Below are 19,259 nucleotides of genomic sequence, written 5' to 3'. Positions count from 1 at the left end.
CTTGGGTGGATAAGGTTAAGTAATAATAAGGTAATAGGCCCAGTAGATAGGGTAATGTGTCCATTTGAAAGTATTGAAATGCTTAATGTAAAAGCCATATGTACTTCACTACATGCTGCCCTCAGTTCCCTTGTTGCCATGCAGACATATTAACACTCAAAAGGCAGTGGTCCCACACCATTCAAATCAGAGAGCATACATTTATGTGAATTTACGTTATTTTGTGACCAAATAATAATCATTAATTAGAAATAATATCATTTTAAATATGAAATAAACTTAAAATTGATAAGAAATTTAAAAAATGGAAAAATCTCATCTGTAGAGGCATGGCATCTTAGGGGTTTAAGAGTAATTATTTCTTAAAGACATGCAGGCAGCTGAGCTAATTCTGTGATTATAAGGTTGGAAGAAGAGGGAAAGGGGGATGGAAACAAAGAAGAGATAAACTCAGTGTTGGCATAGAATGAATTATTTTTTAATTTAGAATGCCAAAAGCATTACATATTGATAGCCATTCCATCTAAATAATGGTATGTTGAACTCAGTAGTGTTCTCATTTGTTAGACACTGGCCTACAATGAACAGTTATGACAATGCTGACAGTGCCTGAACGATAGCCTAAATAATTCATGCATAAATTTACCAACGATTAGCCCAATGTGGAAAAACAAAAATATAGCTCTTTCAGTTCTTAGTAGATTTTTATAACGAAAACTTTTTGACACTTCATGCTGCAATACCAAAGAAGAAACACTCAAATTAGCTCAAACTACCAAGCTTGATTTTAGTCTCTACCGTGGACCAAACCAATTTCAAATTTTGATGTAAGTGCATGTGTGGGCGATTGTCTGAATTAATTTTTCATGTAAAGATCTTACCAGCCTGTGTGCTTATCAGGGATAGCATGCATGTGTAGTAGGTTTGGCATAATCTACACATATATTTATTGATTTTGTAATTGTTAAACTTTCACTGATTACTAGGAAATGTTCTCTCTTTATGTAATAATTTTGTTGAACTCAGTCATGGCCTACCCTACATTCTCCATTCCATCCGTATTCCATGGCTTACCATGCATACTTCAGATAAAAGCTAAGAAACTTTTACACTCTGAAATTGTTGCATTGTTCGGAATAGCTAAAGTTGATTTGGTACATTGCAATATTTATATCAATACAATTTCTGGTTTATCAAATGAAAAAGGCAATATTTATTGACATATGTGTATTTTAAATACGTTGATAAATTTTTCATATTAATGATTTATATATCATGGCCATCCCTTTTAGCAAAACATATTTATAATTTTAGGAATCCTTAAGCAAATATTCTCATGGTTAATAGTTCTGATAACTAATCAATAGAGTATCATTACTACTGGCAAATGGAGGAATGTTGTATTTATTGTTCTTTTTTATTCTTTTGTTGATGTAGGACATGTGGAGCAAGCTTTTACCTGGAAAGTTTCTTTTCAGGTTGGAGAAAAAGACCATGAAGAGCAGTTCTGGAATAGAACGATTGGGTTATAATCTAGAAGAAGATGAAACAAAATATATTATTCCTAGTGGAATATTATTCATAAAGGAAACAAAAGGTATGCTCAGAAGATCTTTGTTTGTATGTATATGTGTACTTATATAGATGTTATGATGTCAGATATAAACAGGAAAAAAGTCATGACAGACATGAAGAGGGTAACCAATAAAATAATTGATTTTCTATCAGTACCCATGGGACTGATAGAAACTCAATTATGATCATTTTATGGGGTTTGAATCCTCACCAAGGTAAATGATTTTTATATAGTGAAATTCCAGCTCTGAGAAATTCACTCAGAATTTTCACTAATCATACTCAGTATAAATACCCTCATTCTAGTTGGTCAACCTAACTGCATTTGAAGAAAAAATAATAAAAATAAAATGAAAATATTTGGTTTACAGTTTTTATGGATTGTTTATTTAAAAATGGATTGGCCGATGCCCTGAAAAATGAATTTGTATATTATATTATTTGGATTGTCAATAAAAGTGTTGCCTGAAAATTTGAACATAATAAGAATAGAAAAAAAATACATACTACCTTGATCAAAAAGTTCCCGGAATAACCACTGTGTGGCGCTCCCATCGTTCCGATTTGAGTTCTGTTTTTTTTGTTAAATTGGTACATCTGTTGTTGATATTCCCTTTAAATCTTAGTGTCATAACTTGACATTTGCAAAAGTTACGGTCGGTTTTCGGTATGTCCATCAGAGCTTCCTGCAATTTTTCCATTACTTCCTCTCGGCTGCTAAAACGCGTTCCCCGTAATGGTTTTTTAACTCGATTGAACAGAAAGAAGTCACAGGGAGCCAAATCAGGTGAATTCGGTGGCTGTTGGATGGTATTTGTTGCATTTTTCGTCAAAAAATTACGAATAATGATAGCACTGTGCAACGGTGCGTTATCATGGTGCAAAATCCACGAGTTTTCTGCCCACATTTCTGGTCTCTTTCGGCGAATTGCTTCACGCAAACGTCTCATAACGCCCAAATAATACTCTTTGTTTACTGTCTGGCCTTCTGGCAAAAATTCATGATGCACTACACCGTTGTAATCCATGAAAACCGTCAGCATTGCCTTCTTTTTTGACTGAAAACGACGTGGTTTTTTTGGTCTCGGCTCATTTGGTGAACGCCATTCACTTGCCTGATGTCTGGATTGCGTGTCGTACTCATAAACCCACGTCTCGTCTCCAGTAATGATCCTTTTGATGAATGTGGGATCGGATTCAGCCTCGCAAATCATGTCTTTTGCGACGTCAACACGGTCTCTTTTTTGCATGAAATTGAGGTCTTTTGGAACCAACTTTGCTGCTACACGACGGAAACGCAAATCATTAACCACAATGTCTTGGGCGGATCCATAGGCAATGTTCAAGTCCTCCGCTATTTCTCTGATGGTTAATTTGCGGTTATTGACCAACATTTCTTTTACTTTATCAATTTTTTCACCGACTTTCGATGTCGATGGTCTGCCACTGCGTTCATCATCTTCGATTGACTCACGACCACTTCTGAACCGCTCGTGCCACTGGTAAACGACCGTTTTTTTTAGAGAATCGTTGCCGAAACACTTTTACAACATTTCCAACGTCCGTGCGCCACTAAATCCGTTTTTTACGCAAAATTTAATACAAGTTCGTTGTTGCAAATTTAAATCCATTTCTGCAATTGTAAAAAATCGCCAACACACACAGAGATAGATGTACTCTTGGCTACGTAACTTTTGCAAATGTCAAGTTATGACACTAAGATTTAAAGGGAATATCAACAACAGATGTACCAATTTAACAAAAAAAACAGAACTCAAATCGGAACGATGGGAGCGCCACACGGTGGTTATTCCGGGAACTTTTTGATCAACGTAGTATGTAAATTTACTGGGTTGAATTATTGTTGAAGTAGTGATGGGTTGCTTGTTCTTTTTTGATTCCGGTGTCAGTTCATTTTTTAACTTAGATTCTCGGTTTTGGCTCTAATTCTGGTGAATGGATGACTCCTGACTCATACTGACCAATCTACAGTTACAATGGCAACCCAGCAGCCCTTTGAAATGCATTTCTCTGAAACTCCAGCATTATGAATGCAAAAATTTGTATCAGATTTGTATGTTTTCATGCAATTTAAAAATTTGTTCCTGATTATATCAGAGTATATGGAACAAATAATGCGAAGTGAGCTTATACGAAAGTAGTGACCAAAAAATTTGAAGCAAAATACGTGAAATTAGTAAGGTCTTAACCAAGATTACTAAAATCATGTTCCAATGTTTGGCTTACCAAAAAAAATTAGAAGTCATACATGTATTCTATTTAGCATACGTATCTGTCCTCAAGTGTTTCTCATTAGAATGGTGCACAAGGCAATAGCTTTGATTTATGTCATTGTTTCTCTAGTGATACATTACCTAGAAAAGTTTTTCTTCCAGAAGAAAAGTGTAATAACATGAGGCTGATAGCAATGAAATGCTCGATTGAAATACATGCCTATGGAATAGGATTTTAAAATGATGGCAGAGCATGGGAAATAAACAGCAGCAGAAAGAGAGTATTGGAAACATTATAAATGCTTCACTTGAGATTGCTGAAGATGAAATGGGAGATCAAGTAATTAGCAAAGAGATTCTTAGAACAATAGTAAAAGAAAGAGGTTTGATGAAAATTCTGAAGAAAAGACACAATTTGAGTCATTTTCTTTGGCCTGATGAAGAGATTCAGCTAGTGAATTTGTGGAAATACAGAGGAAGAACACAGATCAAATACACACAAAACAACTAGAGACATACATCTAAGAGATAGGCATGAAGATGGCAACCAATAATGGAATTGTTGTTATCAGGATTTGAATCCCGATCAATCTCAGTTCTTTGAATATGCAAGTATATTATTTATGTAAAATTGGCCTCTGTGAATCATTTACCAGTGGCCATTTTCTTCAAATCCAAATTGTAATGTTGTGTAAGGTTCCCAAAATTTTTTATAGTGTGCCTCCAGTTAGTTATTTTTAATCCGCTTGGAGGCTTTGTGTCTGCAGAAATTTCCTGAATAACTGCCTTCAACCACTTTGTTGATATCTTGTTTTTTTTTTGATTAATTACGGCCATTTTTGTGAAGGGGTGTTTGTGAAGTGCGGCAAAAAATCCAAACTGTGGAAATGAGCTCTTCAAAGGAGCAGTGTTCTGTGAAATTCTACGTGAAACTCTGCAAATCCTCCGCACAAACTTTTGAGTTGATTCCCAAAGCTTATGGTGAGAATGCTATGAAAAGTACCGTGTGTTATGAGTAGTTGATGCAGTTCAAAAAGGGCCGGCAATCAGTGGAAGACAACGAGGTTCCTGGAAGACCATAAATGTCAACTGACGTCGATATAGTGAACGATCTTTGAAAACAAAAAAGAATCAAAATAATTAGTTTTGTATTTATGATAAATTCCTTATTCTTTTTACTGGAAAGCTGTCAAGACACATATCTTTTTGCAGATGCTGCAAAATTTTGTGAAAATGTGGCTCAGCGTTATGATGAAATAATTTTTTTATGTGCATAGCCACTACCTTACAAGGGTGATGCTTGTGATAATTAGGGTCATGATTTGATGTAACTATTACCTATAAATTAATGCAATTATAATGTTTTGATGAAATACTGTATAACAATCTTCTCTACGTAAATCACGTGATGTTATTCTAATTTTAACTTTTAATGCAACAGTTATTTTATGTTATTCTTTTGATGTTGGATACCTGTATTACTGAAATTCGTTGTAAAGGCAAGCATTTCGTATATCTTTATGATGTGCTCATACCGCTTTCGGTCGAGTACCTGTAGACTCAAGAGTGTATAGGGAGAGATGCAATGGATTAGCAGAGGGTCAACTTCCCCATTAGCCCAATACCTATAAGTTTTGTGGCAGCACTTCATATTAGATGTAACTAAATTCACTACATTGTATGCATGTATGATTTATTTGTAATTTTTTTAATTATGTTTTTCCAAGGAAATATTATAATTGTATTGCTTACTACCTGCTCAAAACAATGATACCATTGACATTTGTTATTAATGAACCTATTTCTATGCCTGATGCAGAACAAAATACTTAATAATAAGTATTTTTTCCAGCAAATTGGCCTGCATCTTGTAGGTCAAAGTTATATTCAAATACCCTCGGCCTGTAAAATGCAGGCTGATATTAGAGTGTATAAAGTGCATCCTATGTGCCAGTAAATATGATATGTGATCACTTCATTCCCATTTGCAACTAGCAACTTGTTTATCTTTCCAGTATTAATGTTCATTCTGAATTTTTTCCCCACTCTTAAAATACTCTCCATCATATACTGTAGTTCCTCTTCTGATTCTGCCATTACTGCTTGATTATCTGCACATTTCACTCTTATTAATTCTTTCTACCCCCTCCCCGACACATCTTGCTTTTTCTAAGGCCTTATTAGCCTTAGGTAGCAAAAATTATAGTCAGCACCAATGTTTTCCTTGTTCTAAATTTACCTTATAATGAACATTATATTTTATTCATAGATCCTTGGATAAAGACATTGAATGAGAGATTTGATTTTTGCTGGTTAAATATCTTAGATCATCAAGTCCGAGATCACTTCCCAGCCGAATCAATTGCAGATTTGAAGTGAGTAGTTTTTCAAAGGTGTATACTTATAATGCCAAATCTGAATTAACTTATCAATTATAAATAATTTGATATGAGGACAGTTTAATATTATGCTGGAACCGCCATTTAACAGTTTCCTGGGCACCAAGTCTTAAAAACAAACAGTCCCTTCCTTATGCATGGATAATCTGAAATTTAAACACCAAATAACATATCATATTGTATTAATTTAATCAATCAATAATTATTTTATCCTAATTAATTTTAATAGAAAATCATAATTGATTGATGATTGCAGTGAATTACAATTTCTAAATTTACGTATTATTTAAAAGTTAAGCTTCCTACCCAGCTATAGGATTTTAATGTGAAACAATTATTTCTTTTTTTTGATTGATTTTCTCTCGAGATTTCTCGACAGAAGGGTATATTTTCAGACTTCATCTGCTTAAGTCCCGCCAGCATTAAAGTCATTAGTTCTTCATTAGGAGAATTTTTCATGTGTTTTCTCATGCAAATATATTTAATTTGTGAATAAACTTAAGAATACCCTTCATCCTAATGATTTTCTAATTGTTTGTTTATTTGGACATATTATATAATGCTGTTAGTTTTTAGTATACATACCTTGAAATAAACAATATCTTTGTAATTAAATTTATGTATTTAGTGATACATGCTTATGGTTGGAGTTCACACTTGTCATTGGAAATGCTTTTTGTTGTATTTTTCTTGAATTTACTCACACTTAGATTTTTTAATGGAAATATTTTTATCTCTAGGTGCTGTTTTGAAAGTCGTTTGATGTGGAGATGGAGGGATAGTATACACAAATTTAAATACAGTGAATATAATGACGAATCGAATAACTTATCTGAAAACCTGCCAGATAACGCCCTCCTTGAACACATAGATCGTTGTAGTGGGAAATATCAGCCTCCACGTCGTAAATTGCCCATTGCTTCATCATCTTACAGTGGAAGTTCAGCTTCAGCCAACTGTGCAAAACATTGAAGAAGAATTGAAAGAAGATTATTGCTTATTTTAATATTTCTCTTCTTTTCTTAGGAGAGTTACCCATGCTGGGATGCAAAAGAATGTACTGAATTATTATTGACAAGGTTATTTCATTTTCACCAGCATCAGTTAATTCATATATTGACACAGAAAGTGATGGCTGCGTTGCATCTTTTGTTAAACATCTGTGCGCTAGTCCTGTCTGCATGAGTGGTCAAACATTAAATGACAGGTACAATTTTAAGCCAATGTTTTTTGAAAATATGCCTTACTCAGGCTAATTTTAATTTGTTTTAACTATATCCTGTGTTAGCATTGAAAGTCATTCAATGTCTCTCAGAATCATGAATTTTATGAATTCATGGTTTGTGAATTAAATATAGTTTGCACTATGTGATCACATTCAAGTTGTAGTGCATTATTTATTTAAGAATGAGGATTTTTTTTCCAATTATTGTTGTATTAATTTGAATGAATGTAAAGTGGGAATTATTATATTTTGTTTTTATTTCCATGAAATTACAGTAGTTTGTCTACGAAGTATAAGCTGATTAAGATAATTTTATCTTATTGTTGATATTGAGCCAATATGCCATAGACGTTGACCAAATCTAGATGTGGATACTAATGCAACACCTGAGGAAAAGTGTGAATTATTGAGCTTTTGATATGGTGTTCCATTTTTATTGTTCATCCCTATTTTTGTGGACTGACTAAATCCACAAATTTCAAAGAATTTTTATGGTGAATGGTCACTAGTTATATCTCATAGTACTCCTATCTTTCTTGTCGAGCATTCTTGAGATTGTTGGTTTATTGGGGTCACCGAAATGATATTACCCTTATTCTGTATGCAAGAAATCAGATACCTTACTGTAGTACTTGGGCATGTTTTTTTGGATGCTGATACTTATAATAGGTGTCCTTGGCACAAATGTTGATTGTCTTGAGAGAAAAATGGAGCCTTTGTTATTTTTAATATTGGTGAATGGGGCTTAAATCATCTCTTATTTTAAAATTTTGCTTTAGAATTAGTTCAAAAGTACAATGGAAATCGCAATTGTGCAGTCCACTATGCTGTGTATCTATTACAATTAGTTTATATTTTTAACTTATGATTATCACTCATTCATTAATTTCAAGAGCAATAAAACTGTGGTTTTTGTCTTCTCTCTTCTGCCTCAAAACAAATATGTCACTGCTCCTGTCACTTATTTTCATTTGTTTGATATAGTTTATTGAATTAATAAACCCAGTCCAGTCCCATTTAGCAATATTTACAATAATGTAGTGTGCTCAGAAATTTCTCTTTCTTGTAAACTTCTTTGCCAACATCCCCATCTGTCATCTTTTCCTATGAACTTTTTTGTCAGTTTCTTCACCTTTCCCCATTTGAGTGTAGACCTATATATCTTATTACTGAAGAATTTCATGATTCAAATGGGGAAATCACTATTGGCCACCTCTGTTTCTTGATTCACCATAAGATTTGCAAATCTTCAATCATACCCTTCTTTGAGATGCGCACAAACTGTGAAAAAATATAAGTTATATTATTTGTAAACAAAAAATTCAATCTGGTTTTTCACTTTTTATGTTTACAGTCATTGGAAGCAGTTCCTTTTTTTTCTATTCCGGCCAATATCATTAAACTCAGTGAAAATATTACCCACCGCCATAGTTTCATCCCAACAATCTGCTACAGGGCATTTTACACACACAGTGGTGGTATTTTCTACTAAACATACTTATTCTGGTTGACGCCTTTATCTGTAAATTATAAGAAAATATAAAACTAATGGAATATACCTGTGCAAGTATTTTCATACCATCTTAATTTGGTGGGTATTACCTAAGAGACCAATATTACATGTGTGATGTAACTAAATTCTTATATACCATAATATATACCGTGAAATGGTGAAATAACCTTGAAAATTCCTAATCAGCATTTTAAAAATATGAGGACTTAGAAATTATCAGTTTTTGTGTCAGCCTCACTATCTATCATAAAATATAACTATCAGAAGTGATGGAGTATAGTAATTCAGGGACCCATGATATAGTATTCCATATAAATGAAATAGTTATTAGTTACTAAATAATATTGTGTAATATAATATTTTTATTGGGAGATATTTGGAAAGCACTTCAAGAAGAGTATGCCATCCGTTGGTTGATGCGTTCAATTGTGGAGACCTTGGCATCCTTTGTTAAGAGTAACACTTCATTGAATGACAAATTCAAGCAATCCAAATGATTTCTTTGCATGCTATCATATGTATGTGTAATTCAGGGGGTTTTATTCCATTTACATGGATCGAAACAAAGGAAATCCTTTAAGTGCCAAACTTTAAAAGTTGTAGCAATTGTGTCAAGGGTTTGAAAACTGTGCATAAAAGCACTGATCTAAAGCATTCAAATGACTTTTAAGTGACCAATGGTATTTACAAATTTAATGGAAACATCAGATCACATTAAAATGCCAGGAGTTAGATACTTTGCTCTCCCAGTTAACTGCATAGTGATTACATTGATAATTTAAACTCATACTTGAGTCTTGGTGGATCTTGGTATACTATATACCGAATAGTCTATGCTGCCATTTCATTTTATTGGCAGTAGTTATTATGTAGGGCTCTTTTATATGGTAATCTCTCAGGCAGAATTATCTTTCTGCGGTAGAAAATCACCAATGCAAATTACCATACAATTTCAGTTGCTGATTATATGACTTATCTTTTTATAAACATTGAAGTCCTAGCCATTTAATCCATTGATATTCTCTTTCAATCCGTGTTGTCACATTTATCCAATAATGTGCCATAATCAAAAAAAGTGATTTTGTTAGACTTGTTACATTTCATTTGATTTACTGAAAAAGATTTCTACTTTGCATACCCCCAATTACTATTTTTACATTTCTTAGTTTTTTAATGCATTTTTCTCACTGAATGCATTAACAGTAGCATGATAATTATTATTTGATTCCCTCCCTGTGGGGTTTATACTAGCTGCAGGAAACCCCATGGGTTGCTCCTAGGGAAGGGGTCTAGTTGTTCTGATGGTTAGTATACTTGCTTTTTATCCAGATGGCCCTGGTTCAAGTCCTGGTGGTAGCAGACTTTTCAGTGGTATCCTAATCCATACTTGGGAAGCTCTTTGGATGTCACTTCAATTTGTGTATGCCATCCATAGATGGCACCCTTCATTAAGAGTAGGCCAATGCTTACACCAGGCTTCTCTATCCCCTTCTTTCTCTCATTCCCTGAACATCCTACCTATTTTTAATGACTCACCTATCCCAAATGACTGTGACTATCAGTTGCATCCCCTGTAACTTTAAGTTCTGTCAAGAAAGTAACTTTCGTTTGCGTGTACCTTCCCATTCTACTTCGTGCCGGCAGTAGTATGGGGAGCAGAATGTTTGCTTTATTGACCCACCAGGGCAGTATGCCTCGAACTGCAGTGTTTGGAAGGCCTCACCACTTGTCGTTTGTTAACAGTTACAAGTCAAAATGAACGATACAATTGGAAATTCATCAAATGTTAAATCCATTTGGTGATAAGGTTTTAATTTGCAGTAAACTACAAAGCTGCTGACATTCATAGGGAAGTCTGTGCTGTGTATCAGTAGTGTTGACAATTTAAGAGTGGACGAATAAATTTGCATGATATCCAAGAACTGGGCATCCATCATTTCATCTTTCACAAGGCTAGGCCGACCACTGTGGTTCTCGTTATTGACATTTGTGCGGCCATTTTCAAACTGAGCACACCACTGCCTCACTTTGCCTTTGCTCATTATTCTGTCCATATTTCCAGTAGATGAAAATCCACCCATAAAAGCAGAAACTGCATTATTTAACAATTATTCATACTAAATGATATTACCAACCTATTTATATATTTTTCAAACTTTGAAGCAATAATGTTCACAAAGCATACACCTTTTTACAGGGAGAGAAATAACTTCCTGAAGGTCTCTTATATTATTTGAACAGATGCTGAAGCACTTTCAGCATATGACATAAGTTTCAATTGATAAAACAGGGAAACACCGTGGGCACCTGTGTAGGATACTAATTTTAAATCATCTTCACTGTCTACAACTTCACATTTGATTCCCAAGTCATCTTATATATTTTATTCTAGGTGATAATGCCATAAAAATGTCCAAATAATATGTAAAACAGCATATTCACTGCACAAAATCATCCTTAACGTTTCCCTACACTTAACAAAGTCACCTATGAATTTCAATTTGCTTGAGGTTTTTTGCCAATAAAAACCTATTCACAGATCACACTTCAGAACTCACAGGATTTCCTATTGCAGCGCACATTTTAACAGTTTGCAGTGATCAAAGTAGGAGAACCACATTCTGTGCCTTGCCACAGCAGGATACATACTGAGTGTAGGGACATTTAGACACTAAGATGGTGGCTCTAGCCCTACCCACTGGCACTCTAGGCTGAAATGCAAGTTACTTTCTTGAAAGCCCTCATACCTGTATAATTACTACTATCTCATAGGAAGCTGTTCAGTAGTCTCTCCGTCAAATTTTCATGAAACAATGTTAAACTAATTGGTTACCTGAAGCTAAAGGTGAATACCATATTCTCTCTGGCTGGAACAAAAGGGAGGAAGTATCCCTGGATGAGGAGTAGGTCGAAGTATTTGCTGGGGCATTTTTCAAGAATTGTCAATATGCATGTGCGGGATATGAAATCTTCCGAGAGCAAGTTCTGCATTAATTGAATCTGCAATCTTCTTGCCATCCTTTTCCCAAGTACATAAGAGTAGTTTATGCATAATGTGTTGTTCATTGTAACTAAGATTCATTCTACTTCACTAAGGAGGGCCCTTATTCAAAGCAACTGCAGCACTACTTTTACAAAGGGGAAGACAGGAAAAACTGAGTTTGAGCACTGGAATGGGTGAGGAACAGTGCTTGTTTTGTTGCCCACAAGGTTTATAATCCAACTTATATCTAAATATTTGCTAAATTTCACTGATACACTTATAAAACTGAGCCAGCTTGAATATCTGCTCATGCTAGCTGGTCCAAAAATATAGAAAGAATGAATCCATTTTCTTTCATATGTCTTAGGTAGGAAGCACATAACTGTAATTTCTTCAAAAAGGTAAATTGAGTAATTGACTTTATAAAATGTCTGAAGTTACTTAGTGTCCTATTTGCATTATATAAAATAATTGAAAATTAATATTTGCACCTATACTATGTTTGGATTCATCATTTATTGAAATAGAAATTTGACTTAATTTTTAGGCAAATCATACATATTCATTAGTGGAATTGTTTTATACATGGGCTAGCACTATGTACACGTATGAAAAATATCCCCTGAAGTTAACACTGCACTCCATGGAGTTGAGAAAACAAACCATTTGAAGGTAAGCAAGTAAGTGTGATGTTTCAATATTTCTTAGTTCCTTAATTTTTGGGAAGTAAAACTTTTATTCATTAGTGTGTTGATATCAATGTGAAACCTTGTCATAAACTATTAAGAAGCTCACTGTCTAATAGTATGCTATATATTTTGTGTGGATGTTTAAAGTTGTATGGAAAGAAATTGAATAGAGAGTGATTCTTGATTTACAAATAATTAAAAAATTGTATCTGGAAATTTTTCCATTAAACCACTGCCTTATTAGCTAATCATTGATTTAGAGTCCATACATGAAATTCAGTGAACTGCTATTCATGGATTTTGGTTTGTATAGTAGAGTGCTTATTATATGTGGTGGGTGATAGAAAATGATTTAAAATTGATGATATAAGAAATTCCACGGTATTATGGCCTTATTCGAATTGGTCAATTCTGGAGAAGCTTCCTTGTAATATTTAGGCCAAATTTTATTAGGTCTCATTAAATGGAAGGTTGACTTAAAGCCCTGGCTTAGGCCAGAACTCAGTTCCTTCCTCAGTTCTAACAAATGACCGCTAGTTAAGTTCAAAACTGACCATCAAATATTTCAGTATGTGTCAGACAATGTTATTAGAGTTACAATGTCCACATTCAACAAAATGCAATCTCATTTCTTTATAAAATTGTACTTGTCAGTAATCTCCATGTTGAGTTAACAGTCGCATTAACGATTGGACTCAACTAGCCATTATAAAACTAGGCCTCAGTGACTTATGTATCTTATACTCATTTTTATTGAGTGATTGTTTTATATTAATTAATCTTCCTAAAATTTTGTGATCATTAAAATAATCACTAGTGGATTAATTGCAGTTCCTATAGCTCATCATTATCCAGAAAAAAATAATAAAAAGGTTTATGCATGCTTGTGTTGAGTTGAACAATTAATGCCAGTATCATATTCCTAGTTTTCAGAGAAAACAGTATTTGTTTTAAGGTGTACACTAGTCTTAATGATAGACACATCTCTCCAGGTTTGTCAGACTGCATTATAAATGCTCATTTTCTGACTGTGATTGGCCTTTTATTTGTTTTTGTGTGTTCCCATGAAACAGTTGATCAATGTTGTATTAATTGAAGGGTTACTTGTGTGATTTGTGCAAATTATTTTCTTTGGTGTGCATTTTGTATAAACATTTATTTCATCGAGGGACACTTGATGAAAATGGAAATTTATCACTTTTTTAAGTGATCCCAGTGAAAAAATATTTTGTCTGTCCTGCCTCACTAAAACTGATCATTGTGTGACAGTATGTGTTACCAAATGAAATATTCCTCATGGTGCACAAAATTACAGCTAATTACTCATGTGCCTCGAATAATTAAAAAGGTATACATTTTTAGATTTCCTTTTTTTATATGCTCCCAATTATCATTTTCCAGAATACCTGTTGAATTCAAGAAGCAAATAATGCATGGCTGATGGTGTGCTGCTGATTAAATTTCAACATTCAGGGTGAGACAATTTTATGAATACAATTATTTTGCTTGAGTTGCTTAGAAAGTCTGCACTTCATTTTAGAGTGAAAGCAAGTCTCCACAAATGAGAGACCAAATTTCAGCTAAACTATCTGTTCTGTAAGGTAAATAATACATATGTGCGGTAAGTTCACCAACATGAGTATAACCTCAGCACTTATCTTCTTATCTTAGGCACTGGCGATAGGATTTTCTTTATACTACCATGTTTGCTTCAGTCTGAAATCATCATAGATTCAAGAGTGTGCTCCTTTAAAGTCGCTAGTAATTTACATTGTAAGAGAATTCCTTGGTAGCTTTACCGGCTAAACCATTTGGATAGGCATTGAGGAGTATGTTTGAATTCTTATGAAAGTTAAAGATTTTTAAACTGAAATTTATGAATTTCAGTGTTCATCATGGGATGACTCAATTGAAGTAATGGTCAACACAATCCTGTGCTCTTTGAATTAATTTTAATATTCATATATAACTCCATTTTTATTGTTTAAAAGTCTCCCTTAATATACTTTATACTTTCAGGCTTCACTTAGTGGAATTGTTTAATATCCATAACCCGTCCCATGCCCCTGACCACACCCAATGCCATGTCATAACAAGGCACCACCTCCTTTCCCTTCCCTTACTGAAAAAAACCCTAAACCCCACCTTCAACTTTCCACCCTCCTCCTCCTCCTACATAGCCACCCCCTCATCACTGTCCTAAGGGTAAATATTCAACTGCTGCATGTGAACCAAACTTTTACCTGATGATGCAGCAAGTTGGTGAAATGCATTGTGCCTTAAAATAAAGTCCGTGGAAAATGCAAACTCATTTAATATGGACTCTTTTAATGCTTGCTGCTGTGATGCCTTCTTCTTAGTACAAAGTAATCCAATGTCGAAAGTTACTGTTACAAGTTAATCATTTGCTTTATACAAATTTAAATATCTACCATCACTATGAAAGTAAGGTGGGAGTACTTATCTGGGGACATATACATACATATATATATATATATATATATATATATATATATATATATATATATATATATATATATACATACATATATATATATATATATATACATACATACATATATATATATATATACATATATATATATATATATATATATATATATATATATATATATTTATACATACATACATATATATATATATATACATATATATATATATATATATATATATATATATATATATATATATATATATATATATTTATACATACTTATATATATATATATATATATGATATACTACCTTGATCAAAAAGTTCCCGGAATAACCACCGTGTGGCGCTCCCATCGTTCCGATTTGAGTTCTGTTTTTTTGTTAAATTGGTACATCTGTTGTTGATATTCCCTTTAAATCTTAGTGTCATAACTTGACATTTGCAAAAGTTACGTAGCCAAGAGTACATCTATCTCTGTGTGTGTTGGCGATTTTTTACAATTGCAGAAATGGATTTAAATTTGCAACAACGAATTTGTATTAAATTTTGCGTAAAAAACGGATTTAGTGGCGCACGGACGTTGGAAATGTTGTAAAAGTGTTTCGGCAACGATTCTCTAAAAAAAACGGTCGTTTACCAGTGGCACGAGCGGTTCAGAAGTGGTCGTGAGTCAATCGAAGATGATGAACGCAGTGGCAGACCATCGACATCGAAAGTCGGTGAAAAAATTGATAAAGTAAAAGAAATGTTGGTCAATAACCGCAAATTAACCATCAGAGAAATAGCGGAGGACTTGAACATTGCCTATGGATCCGCCCAAGACATTGTGGTTAATGATTTGGGTTTCCGTCGTGTAGCAGAGCCAAAAGACCTCAATTTCATGCAAAAAAGAGACCGTGTTGACGTCGCAAAAGACATGATTTGCGAGGCTGAATCCGATCCCACATTCATCAAAAGGATCATTACTGGAGACGAGACGTGGGTTTATGAGTACGACACGCAATCCAGACATCAGGCAAGTGAATGGCGTTCACCAAATGAGCCGAGACCAAAAAAACCACGTCGTTTTCAGTCAAAAAAGAAGGCAATGCTGACGGTTTTCATGGATTACAACGGTGTAGTGCATCATGAATTTTTGCCAGAAGGCCAGACAGTAAACAAAGAGTATTATTTGGGCGTTATGAGACGTTTGCGTGAAGCAATTCGCCGAAAGAGACCAGAAATGTGGGCAGAAAACTCGTGGATTTTGCACCATGATAACGCACCGTTGCACAGTGCTATCATTATTCGTAATTTTTTGACGAAAAATGCAACAAATACCATCCAACAGCCACCGAATTCACCTGATTTGGCTCCCTGTGACTTCTTTCTGTTCAATCGAGTTAAAAAACCATTACGGGGAACGCGTTTTAGCAGCCGAGAGGAAGTAATGGAAAAATCGCAGGAAGCACTGATGGACATACCGAAAACCAAATATAAAAAATGTTTCGAGGATTGGATCAAGCGCTGGCATAAGTGTGTTGCAGTCGATGGGGATTACTTTGAAGGGGACAATATAGATTTAGATGAATAAACTTGTATTTTTAATTTTCTGAATAAATTCCGGGAAATTTTTGATCAAGGTAGTATATACAGGGTCGCACCCAAAAGTGGCAGGACTGATTTTTGTACAAGAATTTTATTGACGATATACTTACATCGACTTAATAATCTTCAAAGTATGCTCCTTGAGCTGCTACACACTTTGTATAACGTTGCTCCCATTCCCCGTACGCCCGTTGGAAATTTTCTTTGGGGATGCCGTTGATGAACCTCGTCAAAGCCTCTTGAACGGCCTTTATCAAGTCAAAATGTCTTCCCTTGAGCTGTCTTTTCATCAAGGGGAAGAAGATGTCTGGTGGTGCCAGATTGGGGGAATAGGGCGGGTGCGGCAACGTGGCAACGCCATATTTGGCCAGGAGGTGTCTGACGATGAGCGCGCCATGGCACGGCCTGTTGTCATGATGAATCACCCAGCAGTCTGCGATGGCTGGTCGGACTCTTTTTATGCGTTCTCGGAGGCGGGTGAGCACCTGCACGTAAAAGTTTGCATTCACAGTCTCCACTGGTGGGACAAACTCCTTGTGAACCACTCCATGACGGTCGAAAAACACAATCAACATCGTTTTGATTTTTGATTTGCTCATGCGAGCCTTTTTTGGACGTGGGGACGCGGAAGAGTGCCATTCCACGGATTGTCTTTTCGTTTCGGGGTCATATTGAAAAACCCATGTTTCATCACCAGTTATCACATTGTCCAAACAATTTTCATCTCGGTGCAAACTGGCTAACACTTCTTCGGAAATGCGCACACGCGTTGCCTGTTGGTCGACACTCAGAATTTTTGGCACCATCTTGGCGCACACCTTGCGCATGGCCAAATCCTGTGAAATAATGCGTTGGACGTTGGATGCAGACAGACCCAACTGGTCTGCAATTTCTTCACTGGTTAAGCGTCGGTCTGTGTTCAGCAGTGTCCTCACTCTGTCCACATTCGTGTCGGTTCTTGCCGTCGACAGCCGTCCGGAGCGATGGGCGTCTTCAACGAGCTCCCTACCCTTTTTAAACAACTTGTGCCACTCAAATACTGTGGAACGGCTTAAGGCAGTGTCCCCATAAGCCTGCTTGATCATATTGAGGGTCTCAGTTGCCGTCTTCCCGAGTTTCGCACAAAACTTCACGGAATAACGTTGCTCTAAATTCATATTCATTTTGTTTTTCGATGCGGACAAAAAACTTGCTTCACTAAAAACGGTGTCCTCACTCAACGACAGTCCGCAGGCGACTGAGGTTGGTGTCGGTCTGTTGCTAAGAGCCCCCTCCACCTTACCCTGCAAGGCAGACCCCCCTCCACCACTCCGTTCGCGCCAGAGAAAATCAGTCCTACCACTTTTAGGTGTGACCCTATATATATATATATATATATATATATAAATAAGTATGCATATGTATATATATCATATATATATGTATGTATATATATATATATATATATATATATATATATATATATATATATATATATATATATATATATATATATATATATATATATATATATAAATTCATACATAGACAACAAGTTAGACAACCCTTTCTTGATCATTTCCCATTTTTCTTCGATAGTACTAAGCCCTTTACCAACCTCCATGATTTTCTCTACCGCCTGTTTGTATTCCTTCCTTTTCAACCCATTTAATGCTTCTACATTCCATTTTCTAACTCGCCGCCCCTGCCTTATCTTTTTGAAACGTACGCTACATTTCACAACAACTAAATTGCGGTCTGAGTCCGCATCCGCTCCCGGGAAGCTGTGGGAATTTATCACACTGTTCCTAAACCTGTGTCTAACCAGGATATAATCTAGCTGATATCTTCCTGAGTCACGTGGCATTTTCCTAGTATACCTGCGTCTTTTGTGGTGTCTAAACCAAGTGTTGGTGATGACTAAGCCCTGTCTCCTGCAGAACTCAACTGCTTTCTCCCCGCGGTCATTCCTCGTGCCTAAACCGTAGTCCCCCACCTCATCACCATCTCTTCCTTCGCCTACCGTCGCATTCCAATCCCCCATCACTATCAAATGTTTCCCTGCAGGAACACACGCGATCATGTCCTCTAACTGATCATATATCCTATCGACCTCTTCTTCCTTATGGTTGCTCGGTGGCATGTATACCTGAATAATAACTAAGTTCGTCGGTTCTGCTTTTATCTCCACTAGTAGTATTCTATCCGTTACCTGCTCTATGTTGACTACGCTTCTTCCTACCTCTTCATTTAATACTATGGCACCCCTCGTTGGCTCTTGTCCCCACCGCTGTATATTATTCTATACTTATCACTCCAGTAATCACCGCTATCTTTCTATCTTACCTCGCATAGACCTAAAATATCTACATTTCCCCTTTCCATCTCTCGCTTAACATTCTCCAATTTCCCTGTCCTCATCATTGTCCTAACATTCCACGTTCCTATTCTAACTAATCTGGTCTTCTTCTCCTGCGTCTTCTGTCCTGCTGCTGCTGGTTTTCCCTTGTAAGGGTTTTGTGGGATGATGACCGCGGAAGCCTTGCCTCCCCCGCTGCCGGGCACGACACACGGCCGATTGGGCCGAGCCCCGTGGTTGCCAGGAGTCAAAATATCT

The 19,259-nt window shown here is 35.6% G+C and overlaps 1 protein-coding gene across 2 annotated transcripts in view; it reads left to right on the top strand.

The window, feature by feature from the left end:
• Positions 1-7,590, top strand: part of Cmtr1 (Cap methyltransferase 1) — a 37,056-nt gene extending 29,466 nt beyond the window's left edge. Inside the window, exons 15-17 of one of the 2 annotated variants that reach the window (XM_071585327.1) lie at positions 1,479-1,597; positions 6,079-6,184; positions 6,949-7,590. In XM_071585327.1, the coding sequence (XP_071441428.1) occupies positions 1,479-1,597; positions 6,079-6,184; positions 6,949-7,180 (457 nt within the window). In that variant the 3' untranslated portion in view covers positions 7,181-7,590. Of the gene's footprint in view, positions 1-1,437; positions 1,598-6,078; positions 6,185-6,948 lie in introns of those variants that run through there. The other variant, XR_011700707.1, reaches the window with a different exon arrangement.
• The last annotated feature ends 11,669 nt before the right edge of the window (positions 7,591-19,259 follow it).

This window comes from Hetaerina americana, unplaced genomic scaffold (genome assembly GCF_022747635.1).
Source record: "Hetaerina americana unplaced genomic scaffold, ioHetAmer1.1.p SCAF_2, whole genome shotgun sequence".
Taxonomy (NCBI): Eukaryota; Metazoa; Arthropoda; class Insecta; order Odonata; family Calopterygidae; genus Hetaerina; species Hetaerina americana.
Note: the sequence above shows the minus strand (reverse complement) of the source record. Positions and strands in the feature narration are given on the sequence as shown.